This window comes from Gadus morhua, chromosome 4, assembly GCF_902167405.1.
Source record: "Gadus morhua chromosome 4, gadMor3.0, whole genome shotgun sequence".
Lineage (NCBI taxonomy): Eukaryota > Metazoa > Chordata > Actinopteri > Gadiformes > Gadidae > Gadus > Gadus morhua.
Window position 1 is genome coordinate 4,051,746 of NC_044051.1, and position 27,978 is coordinate 4,079,723.

Below are 27,978 nucleotides of genomic sequence, written 5' to 3' on the forward strand. Positions count from 1 at the left end.
AATAAATAAACAATTCTGTCGCTCAGCGAAACAATATAAAACATGGTGCTCTTGCATTCAAGGCCCAAAATGTATATATTTTTGTTTGCAGAATATAATTTAAATTAAAGTAGGTTCAAAGCTAATCCGGCAAACATTTTGCCAGATATTGCGTTCCGTTGCCTCTATGAAATGAATAAAAAATAATACAAATAAAACAAGAGCAAGATATGTTTTCGAAAAAAAACTCAAACGTTTTTAATCCGGCGTTAAAATTCCAAGGTGCGATACAATATTTGCCACGTAAAAGAAAAAGTGCCCAAAAATAGAATATCAATAAAGTTGAGCGAAAGGCGTGACGTCATTTGTTCCGCGTTGGACGGTACGTGGCACCTGGGAGGAGTCCGCGACGGAGAGCTGCACCCACTTCTGCCCTGTTCCACGTCCGATTCTTTACTTTACCTGAGCACTAAACCCCGCTCCGTTGACAGCTTAAGGTGTCAGTATCTTCTCTTAAGGTTAACTCTATATCCCCGTCTCGGACAGTCCAGCACGATGGGTCTCACCTTCTCGTCGCTGTTCACGAAGCTTTTCGGCAAGAAGCAGATGAGAATACTCATGGGTGAGCGGTGAAGCTAATGCTAGGGCTAACAGCGGTGTAATGTAATGCAGACAGGACGCTATCCGTTCTGCTGTTGGGCTGGTTCAATTATGGTTCTGACTGCTTTATTCTCTTGGTTTAATATGCCATTGACTTGTTTTCGTTTTGTGGAGGGTGGCCTCTTTTATATCTCGAAAATGTCTGTTTTTAACCATGGAGAGACAGCTAGCTAGTCCTTTGATGGCTAATGGTACCACCATTGGGTAAACATTAACGATTCACCCTGTGTAATGCATTGGCTGATATGGTGTTTCATGTAATACGGCGTTTGCCAATGATGTGTCAAAGAACCGCGTTCAAGATCCATGCCAATTCTGAATGTTTCCTATTTTTCTTTTGCAGTTGGATTGGATGCTGCTGGAAAGACCACTATACTGTATAAACTGAAGCTTGGGGAAATCGTTACCACTATCCCGACAATCGGTACATTTACTACATTTACTTTTAATTTCTCAAGTAAACTGCAAATGTTTAACGTGTGGTGATGACGAGTAGCTATTTGCATATTTGTAATTAAGTTGGTACCCACTATTTGAAACTTGATCTTGAGTATTATTTTACTATAGTTCTTGGACAAGGAGTGAACCCAACCCCTCAAAGAGATTTTCTGTTGAGGTTGTCAAACCCAGGGGTTTTTGTTTGCCCTGATATTGATCCCAGATCCGTGACCTAGTCTACCGAATTGAACCCACTTCAAATCCCAGAGCATCTTATTACGTCATCCCTTTAAAGCCGGCCCTCCGGTTTTGTAGGTTGTCTCTTTTTCTTTATTCGTACAAAGGCACGACACACACCCATTACCTCTCTCCGCCCACTCCCAGGTTTCAACGTGGAGACGGTAGAATACAAGAACATCTGCTTCACTGTGTGGGATGTCGGCGGTCAGGACAAGATCCGACCTCTGTGGCGACACTACTTCCAGAACACGCAGGTACAGTAGGTGGGGTCTCGGGACAGTGCCGCCTAAAGGCACTGTGTCATGGCTGTTTTTTTTTTATTGTTCGCGTTCTTTTCAACGCGTAATATAAATGGGATGAATAACCTGAATTTTACTGGACTTTTTCAGGGCCTCATCTTCGTTGTGGACAGCAACGACCGAGAGAGAGTTGCAGAGTCCAAAGACGAGCTCGTGAAAATGGTGAGCACCAAGCATAAAATGCTGGTTTCTTGTTTTGGGCTTTTGTTTGGCTTCGGATCCCTTAGCCTTTTGGATGAGGGGAGTGGGGATATTTAATTAAACTATTAGCTGGTTAGAGAACGGCGGGATTTGGAATTCTTTAATCGTCACCCATTTGAAATTATGACTATCCACGTGGATGTAGTTTGTCACATGACCGTGTTTAAATACAGCCCGCTTTTCCTTACACACTCTCTTCGCCCGCTCATACTTGTGTTCTTCCTCCTTCCTTGTGTTTGCGTCTTGCCGCCCTCAGCTGCAGGAGGACGAGCTGAAGGACGCGGTGGTGCTGGTGTTTGCTAACAAACAGGACCTGCCCAACGCCATGCCCGTCAACGAACTCTCCGACAAGCTGGACCTGCATAATTTGCGCACCAGGACCGTAAGTGACACAGAACCCTCGCAGAGCTCCCGGGTACACTGAGATGACGTATTAGGAGTACTCTTTAGCCATGCAATAGGCCGTTTCAATTCCATTCAAAAAGCCTTATGGCACGACCATTGTTGTAACAGTATTACTGATGCATTATTGATCTTTATTTTTTACACCTGATGGAAGTATGTTTTCTTTCCCTACGAGAGTTTTCTACTTTGTTGATGCATAATAATTAAAAAATATTTACTAAGAAAAAAAAAATATATATATATTTTTTTAATAAATATTGGTAGTCAAGGCGGGGCCCTATTGTTGTTCAGGCGTCCGCCTTAACAACACAGTACTGGGGGAAACACTGGACCTTTTTGGGCCACATCTTCATTGTTTGGAAAAAAAAGAAAAAAAACGTATCGTAACTCTTCCGGCAAAGCGTCTGCTAAACACATGTGATGTGATGTAATATATCGTCTTTTCATCCCAGCACCTTCTGGCTGGGAGTCCAAGCACCCTAACCCTGACATGGCCAGGTTTGTCTCTGTTTTCCCCCCCTGTGCAGTGGCAAGTCCAGGCCACCTGTGCCACCCAGGGCACGGGACTCTACGAGGGACTCGATTGGCTATCCAGCGAGCTGTCGAAGCGCTAGAGGGGGGAGGGGGGGGGAGAAAGGGGGAGGGAGGTACACAGGAGTGGACATGAGTGACATGAACATGTGCAGCTGGAAGGGAGGGGAGCGCTCAGCAACAAGTAGGAGGAGGATGTAGAGATGCAGCATTCCATCAGAGGAAAACACGTTTGTTTGTCTTTTGTTGAAGTTTGTTTCTTTTTAAATTATAAGTGTGTTTGTACGGTAGAACATGCAGTCGTGGACTTTGCACTCGAGTTCCGGTTCTGATGCCTTTTCTTTTTTCCCCCATTTCATTTTGTGTTGTCCTTGAAGGTGTTTTAGAATGTTGTCCTTTTTTTTTTCCTTCCTTCTTCTTCATGACTCCAAACTTTGAATTAGCATGTTTTAAGGAAATTATGTATAAAAACAAATTCTGAGACTTTGTGGCAGTTGTGCTTATATTGATTATGTGTGTGGAATGGCTTTTGGATGTGTGTACGTTGGGGATGGGTGCTTTGCGACTGAGGGCTGATTATGGTCCCACCTTCATGCAACGCAATGACCACGCAGACGCTTTCGGCACAGTCGCGAACCTGTTTTGGTTTTAGTGAGCGGACCAATCACAGCACTTGCTGCGTCGACGGAAGGTTAACATTTTTGGGAGGCGCACGTCTGGCCCTTGCGGTGGGTCCGCAAGGGGTCTGTAACACCCTTGCGTGAATGTGGGACCAATCAGCCCTTAAGGGTGAACAGACACTTTGGCCCAACTTTCTCCAGGGGTGGGAGTGGGCTGAAGGGGTCAAAGGCCACTCCACACCCGCTTCTGGTTGACTGAACCATTCCACAGAGCTGAAAGTGAAGAGCAGTTCCATTCCGTAACAATGTGAAAGTGCAAGTATTTTCCAAGGCCATTACGATGCAATAAAAGTGTCTTTTTTTCCCCCTCTTCTCAATTATTGTATTAGATTCACGTTACACTAATAGAATACAAGCAGACTAATCAATGGTTTTCTAATTTCATATATTGATATTATCACATATAATCTTCAGATATAAAAGGCTGATCAGTCACACAGGTTACATAATCAACTGTTCCAATCTGGTCATTCTTACACAATAGAATTGAAGGCTTGATTTGCACATGGCAAATGGATTAAAAACGTGCATATACATCTAATCTTTATTTCTTAACTACATTTTGTATTTACACATGGTCGAACAGATGATAACAAACCATTGATCGGCATAAACCATTGAATGGAACCTAGTCCACATCAACACGTTGAGGTTTTGAACTCCGTCTGCGTAACAATACAATTTACAAGACAAATCCCGAGCCGCTGTCTTCCACGCAGTTCTTTTGGGACTCCGCCCCCCGTCGGCCACAATCACTTTGGCTTCCAAATGCTCTTATTACGTATACGTTTTGAAAGACAAACTAAGGGCAATGGCATAATAAGTCCAGTGTGTACACTACTGAGATGCCCGGGCTGGTTCCTCTACGTTCTCCCCGTTGGAACCCAGGTGGCGCTAGACGGTCACGGGGGCATGCTGGTTGTTCTGCCGCTTCACCACAAACACTTTCTGCCCCGACACCGTCACGGTGTAGACAAAGTCTTCCAGCATGACTGTGGAGATAAAAAAAACAAAACATATTTTAAGTTATTACCTACTGCAAAATGTCAGTCATGTTAACCACTCTGAACATTCCTACTATAGGTTCAGTGGCAGTTCTACATTGAATTACATCCCGTGCGAGACCGTCTCCGGGCGCCGCAAGAGAAACATATTTAAAATGCGAGCTGTGAGACTTGAGCCCACTAATTCATTTAGAGTATCGCCCTCCACCAGACGTATGCCGTGACGTCCATATGGGCAGGTGGGGCGGCAAACTACTCGAAAAGCATGCTCCCAAAGAAATAGTTTGTAAATCATTTCTCCAAGTCTTTTTTTAACAATGTGATTGCCACATTAACCCTCTGAAGTTTCTGCAGGCTTTCAGAAAAAAAATTGGTCGGTTGACATCAAATTTTTAGATGATGGTGGGTGGCGATTCTAGCTGAGTTTAACGTCTCATGCAATGTTGAGGCAGGGCAGCTCAGCGATCGCGGTCCTCTGTATGTTTATCACATAACCCTGCAGGCTTCACTAAGGATTTCAATCCGCACGCCGCTAACCGTGGATCCCCCGTACACCCCCTTGTCCATTAATTTGGGAGACGCAGAGGTGAACTGCCCCCCTCCCCTTTCCACACAGATCTGTGCACGGCCCCTTCTCAGCAAGCCGGGGCGCCTGCTGTCGGAGGGGGCGCCAATATGCCAAATCCCCACACAGTGGTATATGATAGATAAGGCCTAAAAAAAAAAAAGTTTGGTTCCTGTTGGTTGTCAGTTGAGGTCATGGGTAGGTAGGGAATTTATTCTATTTTTTTATTTTATTTTTTCCAGCGGCAGCGAATGATAGGTAGGTTGTTTTCGTTTAAAGAAGAGAAAATTCACTCATCCTTGTACAGAATGAAGAGGCGCTGTACCAAAACGTAATTATAGTTTGCATCAATTTTTTTTTTGTAATAATTTTTAATAATTTGGGTCGCACATAAATTGACAGGGTCGGTCGGAAACCGGACCCAAACAATTTTTTTATTTTTTTTGTTCTAATAGAAAACCACTTCGCTGCGCAGATGATATATTTGTTTAAGTGCTCGTGCCTCCCCCCTTGTGTCATGAAATAATGCCGACCTGGGCGGCGGCCCGCTTCGCCCGTGCCTCAAACCGCCACCGTGTAGGTTTGACCCTCTTACTACATTGCATTCACGTTCCCCTTATAATATTCAGGCGCTTCTGCCAGCTAAAACAAACTACAACAAACAAGACTACAAAAACCTGAAAGCCTTGCATGCCCTCTCCTCATTCATACCCCACTACCCTTTGGGGGTCGGCTATTCGGATCCCCGGCTCCTCCTAGCCGAGTGTGGAGGTGTCCCTGAGCGAGACACCTCCCCCTGACTGCTCCGGACGATCTGACTGTCCCCTTGCGTGGTTGACACCTCTGTCGGTGTGCATTAACCGTTGCTTGAAGATGCTTTGGATAAAAGCTTAGGTTAAATGCCCTTAATATAAATGTACTGTAGGAGCCTAAATGCCTATTTGCTTTATTTAAGTTCATATTTTACGATGACGTTTGGATTTTCATAAGTGAAATAATATAATAGTTCATTTTGGATACATAGAATTTTATTTTGCAATTCACTCACAATATTTTTGGTGTATGCGCACATTTAGTTACTTTATTTTGAAGTGTGAGAGGAACTTAATTGTGTTAACTACCGGTGACAGACTGTCAGGATGACAAGCGTGGAGCCGCACAGTTTCTTGACCTCTCGCTATCTTTCCATCTCTCACCTCTAATCATAACCTCATTGTGGAAAAGGATTTTTGTATTTTGCGTTTGACAAGTAAACCCCTTAATCTTCACGTCGTAATCCGCTGGATTATTTTTGTGGACATTTGACGTAGAAGGGAAAACGGAGCGTCAAGTTGACGCTTCCCTGATCAGACCTATTGATCCTACGTGTACATTTAAATGTGCCCCGGGATCCAGGGACTTACCTGAAATACGTTTGAAGGGTGGTTCAGCGGCGCCCTGCAACCGGAAGCGACATGCTGTCCGCACCATTTGCATAATGACTCCTGCCGTGTGCTCGTCGTTCTCCAACTCCCCGGCCGACTGGGGAAGGATGAGCAAACCCATATTGATGATGCATTTACAGTCAGGCGATTTAGCAGAAGCGACTTACAATAAGTACATTTGCCCTTAAGTTAGATAAATGTTTCATAACTCCACACCAACTCGATTGATCGGTTGATTATTGATGCTAAGGGATGGCGAGAAGGTGTTGACAGCGAAAGGAACATGAAAACTCAATTTGAGTAGATAGAGCAAAGTTTGAAGAGTTTTGAAAGATTGAAGTCACAATAAACACAACGTGTCGTTTTAGGGATGGAATAATACACACATGTATCATTGGGGGCGATATACCTATACCTCAATTCAATTAGTATAGCCCTTAATCACAGGTACAGTAGGGCTGCAGCAGGGCTTAACAGGCCGTATAATTATGACACCCCCCTAACCCTAGACCCCCAAGAGGGCCCCCCACATTCATACACACATGCAAAATATCCCAAGAAAACCACGATATGTATCGGCAGGGGTGGGTACCCACCGCTAAGACGCCTTCTTCACTGATCACCAGGTAACCCAGCTGGTCGGGGATCCGCTCGAGACCCTGGGTCAGGGCGGCTGTGGTCTGAAAGTGAAAAACAAGTCTCGTGATTCGCAGCCGACGCTAATGTAGCCAGCTAACAATGCTAGCTGGGAACACGACAACACACAGGTTATACTTCGTATTCGAATAACTAACCAAAGGTAGACTTTAAAAGACGGACGCTTGTTTAAAGGCCGTTTCAAATGTGGACGATGCTGGCGTGTTCGCATTTTTAAATAACACAAAACTCACCATTTTGAGTTGGGATTTAGGAAGTTTGCAACATCAACACTTCCCCTCCTCGCCCCTGAATCACGTGACTGGCAGCAGCGACCTCGTCAAGGGACGTCACTTGACCGCCGCTAATCGAAGCCATTAAATAACAATATATTATCCGTTATTATTGAGTGAGGGCACAAAATTATATTTTATTTATAATTATTTTTTAATGAACTAGATTTAATGTGACAATAAATAAACACCTTTGGCAGCATTGGCTACTTTTCCACCACCAGAGAGCGAACTTCTGAACCACAGTCCCCCTCGTCGAGTCACCTGACTCAACCGGAAGTGAGATTTAGTCAGGTGACCCCTTTCCATCACGTGATTTTACCGTCCAGAGCGCTGTCACAGTTGTCATTGAGCTGTTTTTCCTTTACATCGCCTATTAATACAAGGCTTGCAAAGCTTTAACCCTTCCATAATGGCAGGACGCGGTAAATTAATCGCGGTTATCGGCGACGAGGACACTTGCACTGGGTTCCTCCTGGGAGGCATCGGCGAGCTGAACAAGAACCGTAAACCCAATTTCCTAGTGGTGGAAAAGGATACGAGTATCACGGAGATTGAAGAGACCTTCAAGTAAGTATGCTAATCACAAAATGATTGGTATCATTGATTGTCAATGTTTAGTTAGAGTGGATGAAGAACAATTGGATAATAAAGGTACGTGTTTCAGTCTGGCCCCGTCCGTTAAAAGCGATCTTTTACACGCATGATCAACATAGTGTTCGACAGTGATGCCAGATTGGGCCAAATTTGTGTTGCACACAGATATGTCATTCATAATGAATCCATAATTAATCTTTTAAACTGTTTATTTCTCCGACTTGTGTTTATCCACATCAATGCACATATGCATTGCGATATGAAATTATAATGCGCTATCATCAACATGTGTCTTTCATTGTATATTTGGTTAAATAAATTGCTTAACTGTGCTTGGACTCTCCTTCTCCCTCACCCAGGAGCTTCTTGGTCCGTAATGACATCGGGATCATTCTGATCAACCAGTTTATCGCCGAAATGATCCGCCATGCGATCGACGGCCACCTGGAGTCCATCCCTGCCGTGCTAGAGATCCCGTCGAAGGAGCACCCCTACGACGCGTCCAAGGATTCTATTTTACGCAGGGCCAAAGGGATGTTTTCTGCAGAAGACTTCCGATAAATTGTTTTCTACATCCATCCAGTTTAAACACACAGCACACACACAAACACACACACTCTCTCTGCAGTCTGGAATAGGGACGGCAGGGTTGAATATTAAAATAGATGTCTATAAATTATACGTACTTTGTCACCGCCCAACATTCCAGATTGACGTTTTATTCTTTAATTGCAGTTAAATGTCCAACATTAAATGGGGTGTAAAATGCCCCTACGCTTAAGTATGTATGTCCCACGCAGTGTTTTGCGTTCTTTCGTTTCTGTTTTATTTGGATTATTTTAGTCCTTATGTGGTTGTAACCAGGAAATGAGGAATGTGTCTCAAAGATCTGCAGCGCATGTGTCTGACTCATGACCGCCCGAAATTGTTGTGTATGTTTGTGAATCCAAAGCACGTCTTTGGCCCTTGATGTTTACAGATGTATGTATTTTCCCCCTGTTTTGGAGTTATTCCTCTTGTTTCTTAAGCTTTAAGTGGAAGTCTAAATCTACTGTATGCATTGATCTTTTCTTTGTTGATAACCTTACAGTGGGAGTCTGTGGAAATGGATAAGTGATTGTTACAGCTGTATTAACTTATATCTGGAAAAAAAATACAACACAAAAAATAAATTATTTGATGTTTGAGTGAACAACAGAAGGCTGGTTAATCACCAACACTGGTTTCAAGCGATGTAGTTACTCTGATCAGAATACAAGCCCAACCAGCAAATGGTAGTATGTTGTCTTTGGAAGGGCAGCAAAATATGAATATCCCATAATGAAACCACTGAGAATGTACCACTTGGTTGCCACTATCTTTTCATCACTTGGAAGTGATAAGACACAATGGAAACACTTCACTGTTCGCTATGGTTTCTGTAATTTGATACAGGCCTAGATGTGTATATTTTTTCATTCGTTAGTAAAAAGAAAAAACAACTGACCCTGACAGTCTTGAGCCGGCCTGCCGATTGGCCAATGCATTGAACCCGCTACCTGAAGTGCAGTAAATATTTGAACAGCGTTAGTGTTCTATTGCTTATTTTCGACGGAACAATCATTACTTTCTCTCGGTTGTCGAACCGAACTTGTCGTTTATCCTCAGCTTTTCCAATGTATAACACCATTACGAGGTAAACTATTTTGCCAACACAAAGATTGTGCGGAGGACGCTTAGGCTGCTTGCTTTTCTAGGTGAAAGAACAGTTCTGCATGTTCTCTCGTTCACTGCTTGTGAAACCTTCCAGCAGCATGACCCCTTCATGGTCTGTCGTTGTGATGTGGCTGCTGGTTGGCTTTGTCTCTGGAGGTCCTCTGACTTCGTTAGACCTCGACAACGGGTAAGCTGTTCATCCAATTGGACGTCATTCAGCATTGTTCAGGGTTCAGCAGCACGCACTTAAAGGATTCATATAGGTGGCAAGATTCTGCGATTTTTAATTATATTTGTGTTCCAATATGAAGACCATCATTCGACCCACATGATGGCAATAGCACCGAAAGGAATGGCAACTACACCGAGTGAGTTTTGAGAAGTTTAAGTGTCAAAATATTGAACATCAAATCCTATATCCAAACGTAATCTGTAATCTTTTTTGTATACAAAGGTCGCCTGAAGACCCCGCACCGTGAGTAGTGAGCTACATTATTCATAAGCGTCTGTCATCATTTTTTTGTGGGTCCTATATGAAAACCAATACTTTGTCCTTCCTGAAAGAAGGGTGGATTTTGAGTTGGAAAAATGCATCGATAATACTTGTCTTCAATGACAAATTCCTACATTGTGTTGAATTAAACACTGGTGAATTTGCTATTACGACTTTAGCTAAGCTCCAGCTTACACTGATAATGTGTTTTTCAGAAATCAATTAATAATAATTATAAATGGTGCATGTATCTTGGCTGCAAGTGTGAAAGGGCTCTGTCTGATATATCTTTAGGTGTTGATTTAAAGGATTCACATGTGTGGCAAGATTCTGCGATTTTTAATTATATTTTTGGTCCAATATGAAGACCATCATTCGACCAACATGATGGCAATAGCACGAAAGGAATTTAAAGGATTCACATATGTGGCACGATTCTGCGATTTTTAATTATCTTTGTGTTCCAATATGAAGACCATCATTCGACCCACATGATGGCAATAGCACCGAAAGGAATGGCAACTACACCGAGTGAGTTTTGAGAAGTTTAAGTGTCAAAATATTCAACATCAAATCCTATACCCAAACGTAATCTGTAATCTTTTTTGTATACAAAGGTCGCCTGAAGACCCCGCACCGTGAGTAGTGTGAGCTACATTATTCATAAGCGTCTGTCATCATTTTTTTGTGGGTCCTATATGAAAACCAATACTTTGTCCTTCCTGAAAGAAGGGTGGATTTTGAGTTGAAAAAATGCATCGATAATACTTGTCTTCAATGACAAATTCCTACATTGTGTTGAATTAAACACTGGTGAATTTGCTATTACGACTTTAGCTAAGCTCCAGCTTACACTGATAATGTGTTTTTCAGAAATCAATTAATAATAATTATAAATGGTGTATGTATCTTGGCTGCAAGTGTGAAAGGGCTCTGTCTGATATATCTTTAGGTGTTAATTTAAAGGATTCACATGTGTGGCAAGATTCTGCGATTTTTAATTATATTTTTGGTCCAATATGAAGACCATCATTCGACCAACATGATGGCAATAGCACGAAAGGAATTTAAAGGATTCACATATGTGGCACGATTCTGCGATTTTTAATTATCTTTGTGTTCCAATATGAAGACCATCATTCGACCGACATGATGGCAATAGCACCGAAAGGAATGGCAACTACACCGAGTGAGTTTTGAGAAGTTTAAGTGTCAAAATATTCAACATCAAATCCTATATGCAAACGTAATCTGTAATCTTTTTTGTATACAAAGGTCGCCTGAAGACCCCGCACCGTGAGTAGTGAGCTACATTATTCATAAGCGTCTGTCATCATTTTTTTGTGGGTCCTATATGAAAACCAATACTTTGTCCTTCCTGAAAGAAAGGTGGATTTTGAGTTGAAAAAATGCAATGATAATACCTGTCTTCAATGAAAAAATTCCTACATTGTGTTGAATTAAACACTGGTGAATTTGCTATTACGACTGTAGCAAAGCTCCAGCTTACACTGATAATAGCCTATGTGTTTTTCAGAAATCAATTAATAATAATTATAAATGTTGTATCTTGGCTGCAAGTGTGAGAGGGCTCTGTCTGATATATCCTTAGGTGTTTTGGCATCAGTTACATTTACATTAAACCCATGCTTTCTTCCACAGCACAAGTGGCTGAGAAGAATCGTAACAAAAATGAAAGTAACAAAACCAAAATCTCATATCGGTCTCACGGAAATACGTGACATTGTCACGTCATTTGATTTATCGTTATTGTCATTTACATTTTTTCGTGCCAAAAAGCACAAATTTCAAACTCATGTAATGTCCGTATAGGCCTACTGTTAGCAGAGATGGTTTGCTCAACGATCCTGGCGTACATACCCATATAGGCCGAATATAATAAATGTAGAAATAACACACAGTGGGGCATCAGTGCTGTATGACTGGAACTAACCGTCGTTTATTGAACGCGCGCTCACTTGACCTCTCCTAGGTCACATGTCTATTCAGGGACATCCTATTGGCTGCCGCTGTACACACAACACTGCATACAGCATATTATGTATAACAAAGTAAATGCAACAGATTGTGACAATGGAGGGCATATACTTGTACATGTCAACACCTACAAATTTATTGTTTATTTTTCTCATTTGTTTCAAGATTTTTCAACACAAACACAGAAGAATTGTCTGTGATAACTAAAAATATGACAGCTTTTGGCCACCCGTTTCTACTTTCACCTTTGATTCTGAGAAATTGTGACAATTAACGGATATATTTAATGCAGGTGCGCTGCTCTGTAGGCAAACCGCGACGGAAAAAAAGGTAGCTGCTTCATCTCTTCTTTTAGAACTGTATAGGCCTATATATGTCTTAATGTTTATTTTATCTAGCCATCTATTGTCTGGTTTATTTGTAGGTAAATGAAAGTCTGCGTTGATGCATCAGTGTCGCGAGCGAACGTTGCCATGAAATTTGTGCTTTTTTGGCACTAAGATTTTTAAATGACGTGTCCCAGATCACGAATGAATACATTAAATGACGTGACAGTGTCACGTATTTCCGTGAGACGGGGTTGTAGATGTAGAAAATGTATGGTTGTTCTTACTTTTAGTGGATCAAAAGCAATGTAGCCAGTAAATTATCTTTTGATATAAACAATCGTTAATCTGCTTTTTTGCAGGGTTTTTCTGAATACACCGTGAGTACCAATATCCTTATTTCGCTTCAATTGACTCTGATTCTAATCAGATTAATAATGGAAACTAATCTTTCTAGTTTTCAAAGTCTTCTTTCAACCCCTCGTTTATTTGTGTTTTTTCTTGTGTTTTGTTTAGAGGCATTGGTTGGCCAACACGCGGTGTTCATTCAAAACCGCCGTCAGGGGACCTGATTGCAGGAATGATGACGATGCATTATAATTCGCCTGAAGACCCCGCACCGTGAGTAGTGAGCTACATTATTCATAAGCGTCTGTCATCATTTTTTTGTGGGTCCTATATGAAAACCAATACTTTGTCCTTCCTGAAAGAAGGGTGGATTTTGAGTTGAAAAAATGCATCGATAATACTTGTCTTCAATGACAAATTCCTACATTGTGTTGAATTAAACACTGGTGAATTTGCTATTACGACTTTAGCTAAGCTCCAGCTTACACTGATAATGTGTTTTTCAGAAATCAATTAATAATAATTATAAATGGTGTATGTATCTTGGCTGCAAGTGTGAAAGGGCTCTGTCTGATATATCTTTAGGTGTTAATTTAAAGGATTCACATGTGTGGCAAGATTCTGCGATTTTTAATTATATTTTTGGTCCAATATGAAGACCATCATTCGACCAACATGATGGCAATAGCACGAAAGGAATTTAAAGGATTCACATATGTGGCACGATTCTGCGATTTTTAATTATCTTTGTGTTCCAATATGAAGACCATCATTCGACCGACATGATGGCAATAGCACCGAAAGGAATGGCAACTACACCGAGTGAGTTTTGAGAAGTTTAAGTGTCAAAATATTCAACATCAAATCCTATATGCAAACGTAATCTGTAATCTTTTTTGTATACAAAGGTCGCCTGAAGACCCCGCACCGTGAGTAGTGAGCTACATTATTCATAAGCGTCTGTCATCATTTTTTTGTGGGTCCTATATGAAAACCAATACTTTGTCCTTCCTGAAAGAAAGGTGGATTTTGAGTTGAAAAAATGCAATGATAATACCTGTCTTCAATGAAAAAATTCCTACATTGTGTTGAATTAAACACTGGTGAATTTGCTATTACGACTGTAGCAAAGCTCCAGCTTACACTGATAATAGCCTATGTGTTTTTCAGAAATCAATTAATAATAATTATAAATGTTGTATCTTGGCTGCAAGTGTGAGAGGGCTCTGTCTGATATATCTTTAGGTGTTTTGGCATCAGCTACATTTACATAAAGCCCATGCTTTCTTCCACAGCCCGTCACAAGTGGCTGAGAAGAATCGTAGCAAAAATAAAAGTAACAAAACCAAAATCTTGCATATCGGTCTCACGGAAATACTTGACATTGTCACTTCATTTGATTTATCGTTGTTGTAATTTCAATTTTTTCGTGCCAAAAAGCAACAATTTCAAACTCATGTAATGTCCGTATAGGCCTACAATTTTATTGTTTATTTTTCTCATTTGTTTCAAGATTTTTCAACACAAACACAGAAGAATTGTCTGTGATAACTAAAAATATGACAGCTTTTGGCCACCCGTTTCTACATTCACCTTTGATTCTGAGAAATTGTGACAATTCACGGATATATTTAATGCAGGTGCGCTGCTCTGTAGGCAAACCGCGACGGAAACAAAGGTAGCTGCTTCATCTCTTCTTTTAGAACTGTATAGGCCTATGTCTTAATGTTTATTTTATCTAGCCATCTATTGTCTTGTTTATTTGTAGGTGAATGAAAGTCTGCGTTGATGCCTCAGTGTCGCGAGCGAACGTTACCATGAAATTTGTGCTTTTTTGGCACGAAGATAATGACGTGTCCCAGATCACGAATGAATACAATAAATGACGTGACAGTGTCACGTATTTCCGTGAGACGGGGTTGTAGATGTAGAAAATGTATGGTTGTTCTTACTTTTAGTGGATCAAAAGCAATGTAGCCAGGAAATTATCTTTTGATATAAACAATCGTTAATCTGCTTTTTTACAGGGTTTTTCTGAATACACCGTGAGTACCAATGTCCTTATTTCGCTGCAATTGACTCTGATTCTAATCAGATTAATAATGGAAACTAAACTTTCTAGTTTTCAAAGTCTTCTTTCAACCCCTCGTTTATTTGTGTTTTTTCTTGTGTTTTGTTTAGAGGCATTGGTTGGCCAACACGCGGTGTTCATCCAAAACCGGCGTCAGGGGACCTGATTGCAGGAGAGACGACGATGGATTATTATGGGAATGGCAAAAAATAATAATATTATTATGATATTATCGAATTATTTAATATCATACTATTATATAGCCTGATAAGATCATCATGATACAGTTCACTCGTCACAAAACACGATGCTCAATGAGTGGGAAATTAGTAAAAGTCTTTACTTGAGAAACGTTAAGTTACATTGCATCGCATCATCGATCGATATGAGGTAATTAGTGACAGTGTCATTTCTGATGCAAAAGCACATCAATGATTCGGTCCGTTACACACAGGACCCTTTGGACGAGTGACGCCTTGTTGCTGGTGTTTCCTTCTGCGCTCAGAGAAAAAACAACTCATTGATTGGTGTTGATACATTTCTTTATTCATTCTGAAGATTGATACTTGTATAGTGAATCATATTTCTAATAAACACAAAAGGACATAATGGCAAAATCTACAGTTTTCTTTCCATGTTGATATGTCAAACACCTGATATAAGGACCGGACACAAACTTTCTTTGTCAGAAAGAGCCTAAGCTGAAAAAACCCTGAAGTAGAATCAATGAAATAACATTAGGCTACGATTAATTTGGGGTAACCACTTATATCAGCAATAATACTAATGTATAAATATAAAAAAATATATACATATTATTTTATCTTACTTTAATTAATCCCCATGGAGAAATTCATTCTCTGCATTGAACCCATCAGCTGCTAGGAGGTAGGAGCTGAGAGCTGGTACCTAGGAGGTAGGAGCTGAGAGCTGGTACCTAGGAGGTAGGAGCTGAGAGCTGGTACCTAGGAGGTAGGAGCTGAGAGCTGGTACCTAGGAGGTAGGAGCTGAGAGCTGGTACCTAGGAGGTAGGAGCTGAGAGCTGGTAATAATAATAATAATAATATCTTTATTTTATATTGCGCTTTTCAGATACCCAAAGTCGCAGATTACAAAGTCATAGAGGGGGGGGGGGGGGGGGTATTACAGACAGGGGGACAGTACAAGCAGGACACATTTACATTTACAGGCAAAGAAGGGGGGGGGGGGGGGTATTACAGACAGGGGGGACAACACAAGCATACACAGCACAGGCAGAAAAAAAACAGAGTTATTGAGATATAACAGGGGGTAGAAGTGTAGGCAGTTGGGTAATGGTGGCTAGGGATAGGGAAGATCATAGGCTTGGGTGAAGAGGTATGTTTTGTCTCCTTTGGTACCTAGGAGGTAGGAGCTGAGAGCTGGTACCTAGGAGGTAGGAGCTGAGAGCTGGTACCTAGGAGGTAGGAGCTGAGAGCTGGTACCTAGGAGGTAGGAGCTGAGAGCTGGTACCTAGGAGGTAGGAGCTGAGAGCTGGTACCTAGGAGGTAGGAGCTGAGAGCTGGTACCTAGGAGGTAGGAGCTGAGAGCTGGTACCTAGGAGGTAGGAGCTGAGAGCTGGTACCTAGGAGGTAGGAGCTGAGAGCTGGTACCTAGGAGCGGGCAGTGGGCTGCCTGCCTCACAGGGCGGGGCCTGGGCACCACCTCCAGGGAGGAGCCAGCCCGTCTCTGGGTCATGGACAGGAAAGGAGTGTCAACAGAAACAATTTGAGGCGGAAACTGAGCACCTGCAGATGGGGTGTTGGTACTGGTACTACTACTGCTGCTGCTGCTGCTGCTGATGCTACTGCTATTACTGCTGCCGCCGCTGCTAATGCTAATGCTACTACTATTACAGTAATAGTAGTAGCATTAGCAGCAGCGGCAGCAGTATAAGTTGTAGTAATAGTAGTAGTATTAGCAGCAGCGGTAGCAGCAGCAGCAGGAGTAGTAGTGATAGTAGTAGTTACTACTACTATTAGGCCTACTACTACTCCTGCTGCTGCTGCTGCTACAACTACTACGCCTACTGTTGCTGCTACTACTACTGCTACAACTACTACTACTACAACTACTATACATTAACTACTACTGCTACTGCTACTACAACTAATACTGCTACTGCGAATAATAATTAAACAACTTGTGCACACATCTAGCTAAAACTATGATTATTAAGAGCAACCAGATGATAAGGAATACATATATATTTTTTAACTAGATAGTCCAGCACAGCACAATTGACATTGTATCCTCTAAATGTTCTCAGCCTGAGGGTGGGTCTCTTGGGAGCCGTGTTGCTAGATGACTAAAGGTATATTTCAATACACAAAGAGCAGAACCTCCTCTCATGTCTTGCTGGGCTGGTCCTTGTGAAACACCTGTCCGTCTTTGAGAACCCAGCTGATATTGGACCCAGTCACACCCAACTCGGCCAGTTTGGCATGGAGCTGGTGGACAGACACAAGGTGTTAGATTCCAATAGACTCACTCTTACACATACATACATACATACATACATACATACATACATACATACATACATACATACATACATACATACATACATACATACATACATACATACATACATACATACATACATACATACATACATACATACATACATACATACATACATACATACATACATACATACATACATACATACATACATACATACATACATACATACATACATACATACATACATACCTGTTCCAAAATCTGTTGTTCCACCTCAGGATCCGTCATGTCGGCTTCAGAGCTGATCTTCAACTTGAAGGTTGAGCGTTGCTTCAGATTTCCCTGGCAGGCAAAGTTATACAAAAGGCCACATTCCTCATCAAAAAAGTGCCCTGAGTTGACGGACATTTTTACACAACGTGGAGCAATGGGGCCTCGAGAGCTGTTTGGTTCACCGGGTCCCCAATTCAAGAAAGTGGCACCACTTCCATCAGACCAGTGGGACCACGGATATCTGTGGAGACCAATCCATGTTTCAAATGGCTGAGGTGCTAATACTTTCTCGTTCTCAGCCGCGTTGCGCACACTGGCCAGGTCAGTGTAGTGAGACCGGCAGTATTGCAACGCCTCGTACCAAGTCATTGGGTTTGGGACCAAGATGTAGTGGGGCTCTTTATCTAAAACATAATGAGGTGGAAAAAAGGAAAGGAATCAGATAACGTTACATCTCTGTCAATATTCTTCTAATCTATACCCTAATTAAACATGGCTAAGGTGACCATAATAGCTTATATCTGTTATCAATGTGTGACTATAATCCTATTTTACTAGTAGGCTACAGCTAAATCATAGATAAAAAAGAAAACTTCATAATAAGAAAGCACCTCACCATCAAAGCAAGTTGCACTAAATCGCGCGTCGCACGACTTATCCATCCAGCTACCATTATAGTACATAGTTGTACAATTCTCTTCGTTTCCACTGAAGTCTGGGTTATTTCCGAGCCACGTTCCATAGTTTTGGCCAACTTTGTAGTCCTGGTCTCCGAGGGACCACTTCCAACGGGTGCGGTCATCATAAAGTCCGATCCACATGAAGTCGTCGTCGTAATTAAAGCCCGTTCTGGACTCTTGCAGGTGCTGGAGGTCCGCTACGTTGTCTACGGTGGCCAGGTCCCCATTCTGCTCCCTGCAGTGTTGCTGAGCATCGGTCCAGCTCAGCTTCTGGTCCACGTAGTAGTAGGATTTGATAGGAGGCAAGGCATGGTGCCTCAGGAAGAGCCCTGCAAGGGAAACCACAGCCAGGCACGCAGACAGTCAGTGTTGAGAGTTGTTCTGTGTCGGCACAAGAACACCTTGTTGCGTTATTATGTAATTCGCTACTTGTATTTGCAAAACTCTGCATCTAGGGCTGTTACCAGGGCTGGACTGGGACCAAAAAATGGCCCTGGCATTTTTTGCCATGGCAGCCCACTATGATTATTTATTCGACATGCGGAGGCACACAACATACCAGAGGATATATCCGCAAATTGTGCTGTTTCAACAATTAAAATAAAGCGCAGTAGCCTACATGGAAGAGAGTAACGATGTTAAAAAATTGATATGCTCTTTCAGTATACTTGCACTTGAGACTTTTGCAGCTAGGTCAAATCCCCTCTGAAATTACTAATGCTTATAATATGTACAGATGGAACCGTCTCACAATCAGCAGAAAATGCAAGAACACAGAACAACAGGAAGAATACAAAATGTATGTATTATTTTATTAAGGCCTACACTAACTAAAACACAACAAATTATAACACAGTAAGTGAAAGTGGCGAGAGAGAGAGAGAGAGAGAGAGAGAGAGAGAGAGAGAGAGAGAGAGAGAGAGAGAGAGAGAGAGAGAGAGAGAGAGAGAGAGAGAGAGAGAGAGAGAGAGAGAGAGAGAGAGAGAGAGAGAGAGAGAGAGAGAGAGAGAGAGAGAGAGAGAGAGAGAGAGAGAGAGAGAGAGAGAGAGAGAGAGAGAGAGAGAGAGAGAGAGAGAGAGAGACCTCGGCCCTCTGCTGTGTGTGTGATAGGGCCAGGGCCAGCCCAGAACCAATCAGAATGAGTTATGGCCTGGGCCAAAGTTTAATTGAACTTTCAGGTTAAGTTGACAGCCCGCACGACCGAGAGGGAAGGAACGGACCTCGGCCCTCGGCTGTGTGACATGGCTGGGCCGGTCCATAAAAAAAAAAAAAAAAAAGTAACCTCAACCTTGAGTAAACCTCAAGTAAACCTCGTCGGCCCAAAAAGGCCTGCCAGCCCACCGCCCGGTACGCCCGATGGCCAGTCCAGCCCTGGCTGTTACAACTCATTGTAAACATAGTTCTTCTGCAGTATAGAGAATTATATAAAGTATATAAAGTATACTTTAATCGTCTACCTGAGGGTAGCAACCCCATTTCCTGATTCAGTATGTGGGTTGGATCATCCAGAATCGTATGTCCCTCCCTGAGCACAGTCTTTTCCTACAGCTACTGTAGGCAGCAATTTTCTTGGTGGCCTACATTTTTGAAAGCTGCAATGACCAGACGCCCTAACTTGGACTTTAACTGAAATGTCAGATTACCATAACCAGGTTTACACGTATGCAAACCTGGTACCACACATGTTTCATGAATCATTAATCTTTCCTTGTTCTTCCCCGTTGAACCGAGGTGTTGTCTGAATGATGTATTCCATTTCTTCCCGTTTTTGACTTCTCTGTTCTATGGGATAGGTCGATATTTGCATATGTTTCAAACAAGATAAGCACCAACCCATTCTCAAGAGTACATATGTATTTATTTTAAAATGATCTCTTTGTGAAACCTCCTGGCCTGGTCTTCTCTCTCTGTCTTTGATTATCAAACCCTCAGAACTGTATCTGTTTTATGTATCTGAATACATCTTATGAACACGCTAGTAAACAATGCTGCCAGGTCTCACTTTGTAAACAGGCCCGCCTCACTTTGCTACAGAGATGATCCTGAACCGGTCAGAACTCAGCCACATTATATAAAATATTAGAGCAGCGCCAAACAACTTGGTGTCAAAAGTGGGAAACCAGAATGAGGTAATTCACAACCTGCTGATTAAACTCTCAGAATTATTACGGACTTCTCTCAGTGCCCGTTTGAATTTTCTGAGTGCGGCTAGGTAGCATTAAATTAAGAAAGCTAGAAACAGTACATTACATAAAGAGACACTGACAAAAACACACAAACGAGTCTGACCTGAAAGACAGAAGAGCAGTATTGTCTCCTGCATCCTGTAACAAAAACACATTTCACTTCATCAGTTGACACCTTCAGCATTAAAAATGTACAACAAAAACTGCAATGGCCTTCATTACACACAGTATGACCAGTACACTCAACTAGAAATTAATCTGTACATACAAGTAGAACATATATGAGCTTATGAAGGAGTATAGATCCGTTTGGAGGGTCACCAAGTGTTTTGTCCTGCCTTTGTTAAATTCTATCAGCTTTCTTATTAATCAATACTCTTTGATGCGTTCCTTGTAAAATGGCTGACTGCAGAATCTTATGTATGCCTATGGTGTAATGATATACAAAACTGTATTGACAGAGATTTGCATGCATATAAACTGCTAGCAAATGGAAGAGCGGGATGTTTTACTGCATCCTGGAACAATTTTATTTTTCCCTTTTCTGACAGAATAACTGAGGATCTATATTGATCCATCGACCTATGCATGTATAATGAACTGACCTATCCTTCCTTTGATCACCAATCTAGTCCAGACAGCTACGTAGATGATGCAAATGAAAGTATATTTGTGAGCATTGCATGCAGTGGCGAAATCCCTTTGTTTTGCTTCAATTAAAGGCTGGCCTTTTGTGAAGATGCATTAACGACACAATAAAATGGATCCATTGTAAATCTTTAGCTTTTGTTAAAAGGACTTTAATGATATTTTCGACTTCAGATTTTCAAAGTTTTATTGTTGTTGACAGTGTCACACATACAGATATCTATTACTTTAAATATATAGCACCTAAAAATAAAGTGTTGTCGAGCTTCCCTCACCGCCCACGCACATCTGTACGCACACAAGAACACGCGCATGAACAAACATTGTGATGGAAATCTACATGTTGTTACATTTTTTGTCTATCTATGAACTTAAGTTTTGTTACTATTTTGTATGATGCATATATTGCCTGCCTTCTACTCTCCTTGTCGGTCATCTAAAGTGTGTACCTTTGAGTTTCGTGTGAGGCATTATATTGCCTGCCTCTTCCTCTCCTTTCGTGTGATGTAATCTGTTTCCATGCAATCCTTTGATGTGTGGGCCTGTTCCTCGACCCCCTGAATATCTCATCTGTCTTAGACGCAATAACTGATAGAGAAATTGCTACGACAACGTACACCTAAGCGTGTTGTATTTAATATATCCATCTATCTATCTATCTATCTATCTAAAATAGGACCCTTTGGAGGAGTAACGCCTTGTTGCTGGAGTCTCCTTATGCTCTTAGGAAAAAAAAATCATCGATTGGTTTCGATACATTTCTTTATTCATTCTGAAGATTGATACTGGTATAGTGCATCACATTACTAATAAACACAATAGGACATAATGGCAAAATCTACAGCTTACTTTCCATGTTGATTTCTAAAACATCGTACTGAAATAAGGACCGGACACAACCTTTCTTTGTCAACAAGAAACTAAGCTGAAGAAACTAATGTAGAATCAATGAAATATCATTACGATTAATTTGGGGTTCAGGGCAGGGCCTGGGAACTACCTCCAGGTATGGCGCCCGTGTCTTGGTGATGGACCTCTTGTATACAGGGCCCAGGATTTGGTGCCCCGAATATTATTTAATTGCCCCCAAATCTTATATAATTTTTTATTTTATTTTAATTGCTTTTTTTTGCTTGCTTTACACTAGAAACAAGCATGGGGATTCCAGGGTCATATTCACAATACATACACACAATACATACATTAATATTCACATTTAAGGTTTATTATGTGGCATTAGTAATGTTGAAGGCTTAAAAGCAATTGTCCATCGCTGCAGGGCACGCTTTAAACCTGCCACCCTTGGTTTCAAGCGCTGTCGAGGGCTGGCTTGGGTCCCACAATGGATCGACTGGTAGAGCTGGATCTGACTGATGATGAGTTGTTACTCATTCACGAACCATTCGTTCACCAGTAGTTTTGCGTACCTTGCGTACCTCGTTCATCATTCGTTCCTCAGTAACAACCCGCTTTTTGCGTACCTTATTGTAAACATTACTTTCACCCGAGGCGGGGTGTGACACCCCTAGTCGGGCCCTGACGGGCCCTGGTCGTTCATCATTCGTTACTCAGTAACGAATACAGTATTCCCCTAGTCTGTTTACCAGTAACTCCTCAGTAGTTACTGAGTAACTCACTTAGGGCCCTAACAGGGCCCTAAGTGAGTTAGTCGTTCATCATTTGGTCGTTCATCATTTGTTACTCATTCATTCCTCAGTAACTACCCACGTTTTGCGTACCTTATTGTAAAGTTTTACCCACACGTTTCAGACTGGTTCACAGGATAACCGAGGATCTATAATCGATCCATCGACCAATTCATGTACATCAAACCATCTATAATGAACCTATCTATCCTTCCTTCTATCACCATTCCAGCCCACACAGCTGTGTGACTGATGCAAAGGAATTTATACTTGGGCTTGAGTGTCGCTTTCATTCGGGAAATCCCTAATTCCAAATTTGTTTTACAGCTTAAAGAAAGGTTGGCCTTCTGTGAAGATGCAATAAAAGGTTTTCCGTGGTAAATCTCTGCCTAAGAACATTTTGATTAAAGGATTTTAATGCTCAGGATATTTTTTTAGCAAGTAATTATGTTGTTGACAGGTTCACATACAGACGTGCATACTGACTAGGCTGTTCTTCCTGCAACATTTGTCGGCGAAGGCTGTGCTTTTGCTCCCTCTCCCGGCATTTATACTGCATTCATTGTCTTATTTCGTTGTGACCGCTTGAACTCAACTGGTGATGGCAGTGCCCTCGCTCCCGCTCCCAGCATAGGTGTGACTTGTAGTTGGTAGCAGAGTATTATTTATTTTTTCTGTGGGATTTTGCTGGTAGTCAACATGGTTGGTGACCACTCTTGCTCGGCCTGTCCCTCATGCCTTGGCCTCGGGCACCTGAAGGAGGGTCTTTCGGATGATCCCTGCATGAACTGCAGTTTTACGCCTTAGGCAGTGAGAGTTGCTAGACTGGCCGAGGTGGAACAACGGTCGGGCCTCGTTTCGTCACCCGAACGGTTGCCCCGAACCCAGAGACGTAATCCAGCTCATGGCGGTCAATCTAACCATCGGGCTGCTGAGACCGCAGGCCCCACTTCCAGGAAGAAGGTTAGGGAGTCCGGGCTTGCCTCCAAGGTGGGCCAATTAACAGCGGAGCTCGAAAACATGACGTCCCTCTTCCTGGCCTTCCAGGCTATGACTGGTGCAGGGGAGCCAGGTGCTCTTGCTCCTCCGGCAGCCGCCGTGGAGCCGGAGGAAGATGTGCTTACTGTGGCAGCGTTGGCTACCGAGTTTGCTGAGTATGAGCCGGACTGGGTCCCACAGGATGTAGCCTCCCGTGCCTCCGCAGTGGGCTCCCGTCCTCCGACCCGCAGCTCTACTGGTGCTTCTGAGGACAACTAAATGGGAGCCATCATTCGTATGGCCCTGGCTCGTCTTCAGCTCGACGTGCCACAAGCTCAGCCGGCTCAGGCCAGTGCTTTCTTCAGGCGTGGCCCAGCCCCCACCAGCTTTACCGTGCCTCCATCGGAGGAGTATCTGGGGGAGTTGCATGCATGCTGGAGGGATTCTAGAGCCCTCTCTCATGCATTATCTGACTGTCGGACCCTGGCAGCCATGCAGGATGCAACCAAGTTTGGCTTGGACCGCATGCCAGCAGTTGAGCCGACTATAGCTGCTCTAAATTCTTCGCCTGATTTGGCTCTGAAACCGGATGTGAGGTGTCCCCAGTGTCGGGTTACGGATGACCTGCTCTCCAAAGCCAAGGTCGCAGCGGCACGCATGGGACGCATAGGCAATTGTCCCACCTGATGCCCGCTCTGTCAGCATCCCTGCAGGAGGTTGCAGTGGATGCTCCGGCCCATGATTTCAGCTACGCTTCCCTACAGGGATTCGCGCTGATGTCCAGAGAGTTGGGGCGGGTGATGTCCACTCTCGTCCAGGCTCGCCGCCAGGTTTAATTGGCACAGTCTCCTCTAACTGAGGCGTGCAGGAAAACCCTCCGCAGTGTTCCAGTGGAACTTGGGGAGCTGTTTGGATCTGCAGCTCTAGAGGCGCTTGAGCGCACAGTCCAAGCAAGAAAGACTCACCAGTAGCTATCCGTGCTTCAAAGGAGTGTGCCTCCTCCCAGCAGGCCTAGAAGTTCTTCAGCTCTCACCCACAGGCTCACCCAGGCTACCTCAGGTCTCAGCGCCCACGACCACAACCTGCTGAGCAGCAGGCACAGGCCTTTCGGGCCCCTGAGCGACTGCCCTCGGGGCAACCTCAGGTCTCATATGCTGCCCGTCGTTCCACCAGAGCCACAAGGGGCCCGTGGTTGCTTTCAACCTTGACCCAAGGGTACAAACTTCAGTTCCGACGCCGGCCCCTAGCCTGTGGCCGGGTCAAGATGACCATCATACATGAGCCGGAAAAAGCCCAAACCCTCAGCAAGGAGTTGTCCGCCCTCCTGGACAAGGGTGCCATCGAGCCAGTAGATCCCCTGTTGCAACCCGGGTGGCTCTACTCGACTTACTTTCTGGTAACGAAGAAAGACGGCGGACTCCGTCCTATCCTCGACTTGAGGTGTCTCAACAGGTTCCTGAAGGTCCTGAGGTTCCACATGCTAAGCACTGCAGAGGTTCTGCGTACAGCTGCCAGAGGGGAGTGGTTTACATCAGTAGACCTGAAGGATTCCTACTTTCACGTTCCCATTGCATCACACCACAGACAGTTTCTGCGGTTTGCTTTTCAAGGCCGTCGTTTTCAGTTCAAGGTGCTCCCATTCGGCCTCTCCCTTTCCCCAAGGGTGTTCACCAGGTGTGTGGCGGCAGCCCTCTCACCCCTGCAGTCGCGGGGCATGACGATCCTGCCATATCTGGACGACTGGCTCCTCTGTGCGCGATCCCAGACTCTGGAAACGACTGGTCTTTTCTCCCATGTGGCCCACCTGGGTCTCCGGATGAATCTCACGAAGAGTTGCCTGGTTCCATCGCAGAGCACACTCTTTCTCGGGGTGTCTCTTGATGCAGTCGCCATGAAGGCCTGTCCGTCGCCACAGCGGGTAGACGACGTCCTCCGCCTCCTTCTCCTACTCCGGGAAGGCAGGCAGCTGTGTTCTTTGGAGCTTTTGCGCCTCCTAGGGAAACTGTCTGCTGCTGCAAATGTGGTCCCTCTAGGACTGCTGTCGCTACGTCCCCTCAAGAGGTGGCTGCACTGCTTTCATCTGGATGTCAGGTGGCACCGGCACAGGAGACTCAAGGTGTCACGCTGTTGCCTTCTTGCTCTCTCTCAGTTACAGGGCCAGATCTGGCATCCGGACCCTCGTTGCCTGCAGCTATGGGTCTGGCCGCTGCAGGGCCCAACCCGCTGCTGACAGAGTGTTCAGAGGATGTCTGCAATACCGTACTGAACGCCAGGGCGCCTTCTACCTGGGCGCAGTATGAGAATAGGTGGCAGCTGTTTACTGCATGGTGTTCAGACAGGGCTGAGGACCCTGTGCATTGTTCAGTTCCAATGATTTTGGAGTTCCTCCAGTCACTGCTGGCTGGAGGCCGGTCCCCAGCTACTCTGAGGGTATACGTGGCAGCCATTTCCTCTCGACATGCTCAGGTGGATAATGACACAGTGGGGGGCCTCAGATTGGTGTCCGTTTTTTCTGAAGGGTGCGTTGCAGTGACGACCCCCATGAGCACAGCGTGCCCCAGCATGGGATCTGCACCTGCTTCATGCTCTGTCCGTGAGCGACTTATGTCTGAGGTGGACCTCAGATGGCTCAGGGGTTACCCTCTTTGCGTTGTGGACGTCATCACCCATGCATATAAAGGAGGTGGTCACCCCCTGTAACAATCAGATTAAAGAGAGGAGTAAAATTGTCAATTACTTAGCAATGAATTAGTTCCCAATGGTAAGCATTAGTTATGAAAATAGTTTTCTATCAAATGGTTAACAATTAAAGAGTTTGAAATGAAATGGTGGCAATACGATGGTCATTCAGCTCATTCAGATGTTAGCGATGAACTTTCAATTATTCACATGTTAAAAGTTTGGTCTGTCCACCTTCGCCACCTGGTGGTCGCCTGCCTCCACGGCCAAGGCCCTGCCGCCTGCTTCCTGCACTGAGGCTACTGGACATGCCCTCCATTGTGTCGACTTCAGAGGAAAGGACTTCAGACGGAGAGCCCATTCTGATATGCTTGACATTGCAGGGGATGGTGAAGCTCCGTCTGAGCAGCGATGTATTGAATTGTGCAGTTACTAAAGTGTCTAAGCAGCTTTTTGTTCTCGGATAATGTTTGTGACTTTTTTTGCAAAATTCGATCTCCTATCTCTGATAGGACGCGTCCGGACTTATTATGATAATACATGATAAGAAATACAGTGTGAGAAAATCTACTTTCACTATTAAAAACAATAGTGAAAGTAGATTTTCTCACACTGTATTTGTTATCATGTATTGTCATAATAATAATAAAATAATAATAATAAAAAAAATATATATTATATAATAACATAATAATAAAATGACTTTTCAAAAGTCACAAATACCAATATACGTCTCAAACCAATGTAGAACTACAGAAGCACCACTTCCCCCAGGTTCCTCCTTGAAATTTATGTTTTTCATTTATATTAATTGTCAGATATAAATACATTGCATCAGAGATCGATATTGGGTAGTAAGATCATTTCTGTCATTCCTGGTGTAGAAGCACATAAATGATTCAGTACATTACACACAGGACCCTTTGGACGAGTGACGCCTTGTTGCTGGTGTGTCCTCATGCGCTTATAGGAAAAACAACTCATTGATGGGTTTTGATACATTACTTTATTCATTCTTAAGATTGATACTTGTACATTGCATCAAATTTCTAATAAACACAGGAGTACATAATGGCCAAAACAACAGTTTTCTTTCCATGTTGATCTCGAACAACGTACTGAAATAAGGACCGGCCACAAACATTCTTTGTCAACAAGACACTCCGCTGATAAGACAGTAAAGTAGAATCAATGAAATATCATTGAAATTAATTTGGGGATACCACTTATATTAGCAATAAACAATTCATATGATATATCAGATATAAATATTTTTTGCATTGTTTTTACTTTAATTAATCCCCATGGGGTAATTCCTTCTCTGCATTGAACCCATCAGCTGCTAGGAGGTAGGAGCTGAGAGCTGGTACCTAGGAGGTAGGAGCTGAGAGCTGGTACCTAGGAGGTAGGCGCTGAGAGCTGGTACCTAGGTAGGAGCTGAGAGCTGGTACCTAGGAGGTAGGAGCTGAGAGCTGGTACCTAGGAGGTAGGAGCTGAGAGCTGGTACCTAGGAGGTAGGAG

General features: G+C 43.3%; 5 protein-coding genes across 13 annotated transcripts; 3 read left to right on the forward strand and 2 right to left on the reverse strand.

Annotated features, from left to right (window-relative positions):
* The first annotated feature begins 324 nt into the window (after positions 1–324).
* LOC115542707 (ADP-ribosylation factor 5) lies at positions 325–3,739 on the forward strand. Its single transcript, XM_030355094.1, has 6 exons — positions 325–601; positions 983–1,063; positions 1,462–1,571; positions 1,707–1,778; positions 2,074–2,199; positions 2,750–3,739. The coding sequence occupies exons 1-6, from the start codon at positions 535–537 to the stop codon at positions 2,834–2,836; spliced, it is 543 nt and encodes a 180-aa protein (XP_030210954.1). The 5' UTR covers positions 325–534; the 3' UTR covers positions 2,837–3,739.
* A 220-nt stretch (positions 3,740–3,959) lies between these two features.
* Positions 3,960–7,444, reverse strand: lamtor4 (late endosomal/lysosomal adaptor, MAPK and MTOR activator 4). Its single transcript, XM_030355097.1, has 4 exons — positions 7,317–7,444; positions 7,023–7,106; positions 6,406–6,523; positions 3,960–4,425 (listed from the first exon to the last, which is right to left on the reverse strand). The coding sequence occupies exons 1-4, from the start codon at positions 7,317–7,319 to the stop codon at positions 4,328–4,330; spliced, it is 303 nt and encodes a 100-aa protein (XP_030210957.1). The 5' UTR covers positions 7,320–7,444; the 3' UTR covers positions 3,960–4,327.
* Positions 7,445–7,630: 186 nt separating this feature from the next.
* On the forward strand, positions 7,631–9,144 carry atp6v1f (ATPase H+ transporting V1 subunit F). The gene is made up of 2 exons (XM_030355096.1): positions 7,631–7,925; positions 8,312–9,144. The coding sequence occupies exons 1-2, from the start codon at positions 7,768–7,770 to the stop codon at positions 8,511–8,513; spliced, it is 360 nt and encodes a 119-aa protein (XP_030210956.1). The 5' UTR covers positions 7,631–7,767; the 3' UTR covers positions 8,514–9,144.
* A 210-nt stretch (positions 9,145–9,354) lies between these two features.
* Positions 9,355–15,504, forward strand: LOC115542704 (WAS/WASL-interacting protein family member 1). 9 transcript variants are annotated; one of them, XM_030355082.1, is made up of 14 exons: positions 9,355–9,627; positions 9,742–9,834; positions 9,959–10,015; positions 10,102–10,122; positions 10,615–10,671; positions 10,758–10,778; positions 11,273–11,329; positions 11,416–11,436; positions 12,827–12,844; positions 12,981–13,085; positions 13,578–13,634; positions 13,721–13,741; positions 14,840–14,857; positions 14,994–15,504. In XM_030355082.1, exons 1-14 carry the CDS (start codon positions 9,608–9,610, stop codon positions 15,094–15,096), a joined length of 669 nt encoding a protein of 222 aa, XP_030210942.1. In that variant the 5' UTR covers positions 9,355–9,607; the 3' UTR covers positions 15,097–15,504. The 9 variants fall into 9 exon arrangements, with proteins under 9 accessions (XP_030210942.1, XP_030210943.1, XP_030210944.1 ...); XM_030355083.1 differs by having other exon boundaries at positions 9,745–9,834; XM_030355084.1 differs by adding an exon at positions 14,108–14,148 and having other exon boundaries at positions 9,355–9,834; positions 14,994–15,122.
* Positions 15,505–17,249: 1,745 nt separating this feature from the next.
* On the reverse strand, positions 17,250–18,662 carry LOC115543019 (putative C-type lectin domain family 20 member A; the record flags this gene model as incomplete). The annotated part of the gene is made up of 3 exons (XM_030355551.1): positions 17,250–17,351; positions 17,617–18,069; positions 18,207–18,662. Coding segments are annotated over 3 exons (1,011 nt in total), but the record flags the coding sequence as incomplete, so codon positions are not given.
* Between the last annotated feature and the right edge of the window lie 9,316 nt (positions 18,663–27,978).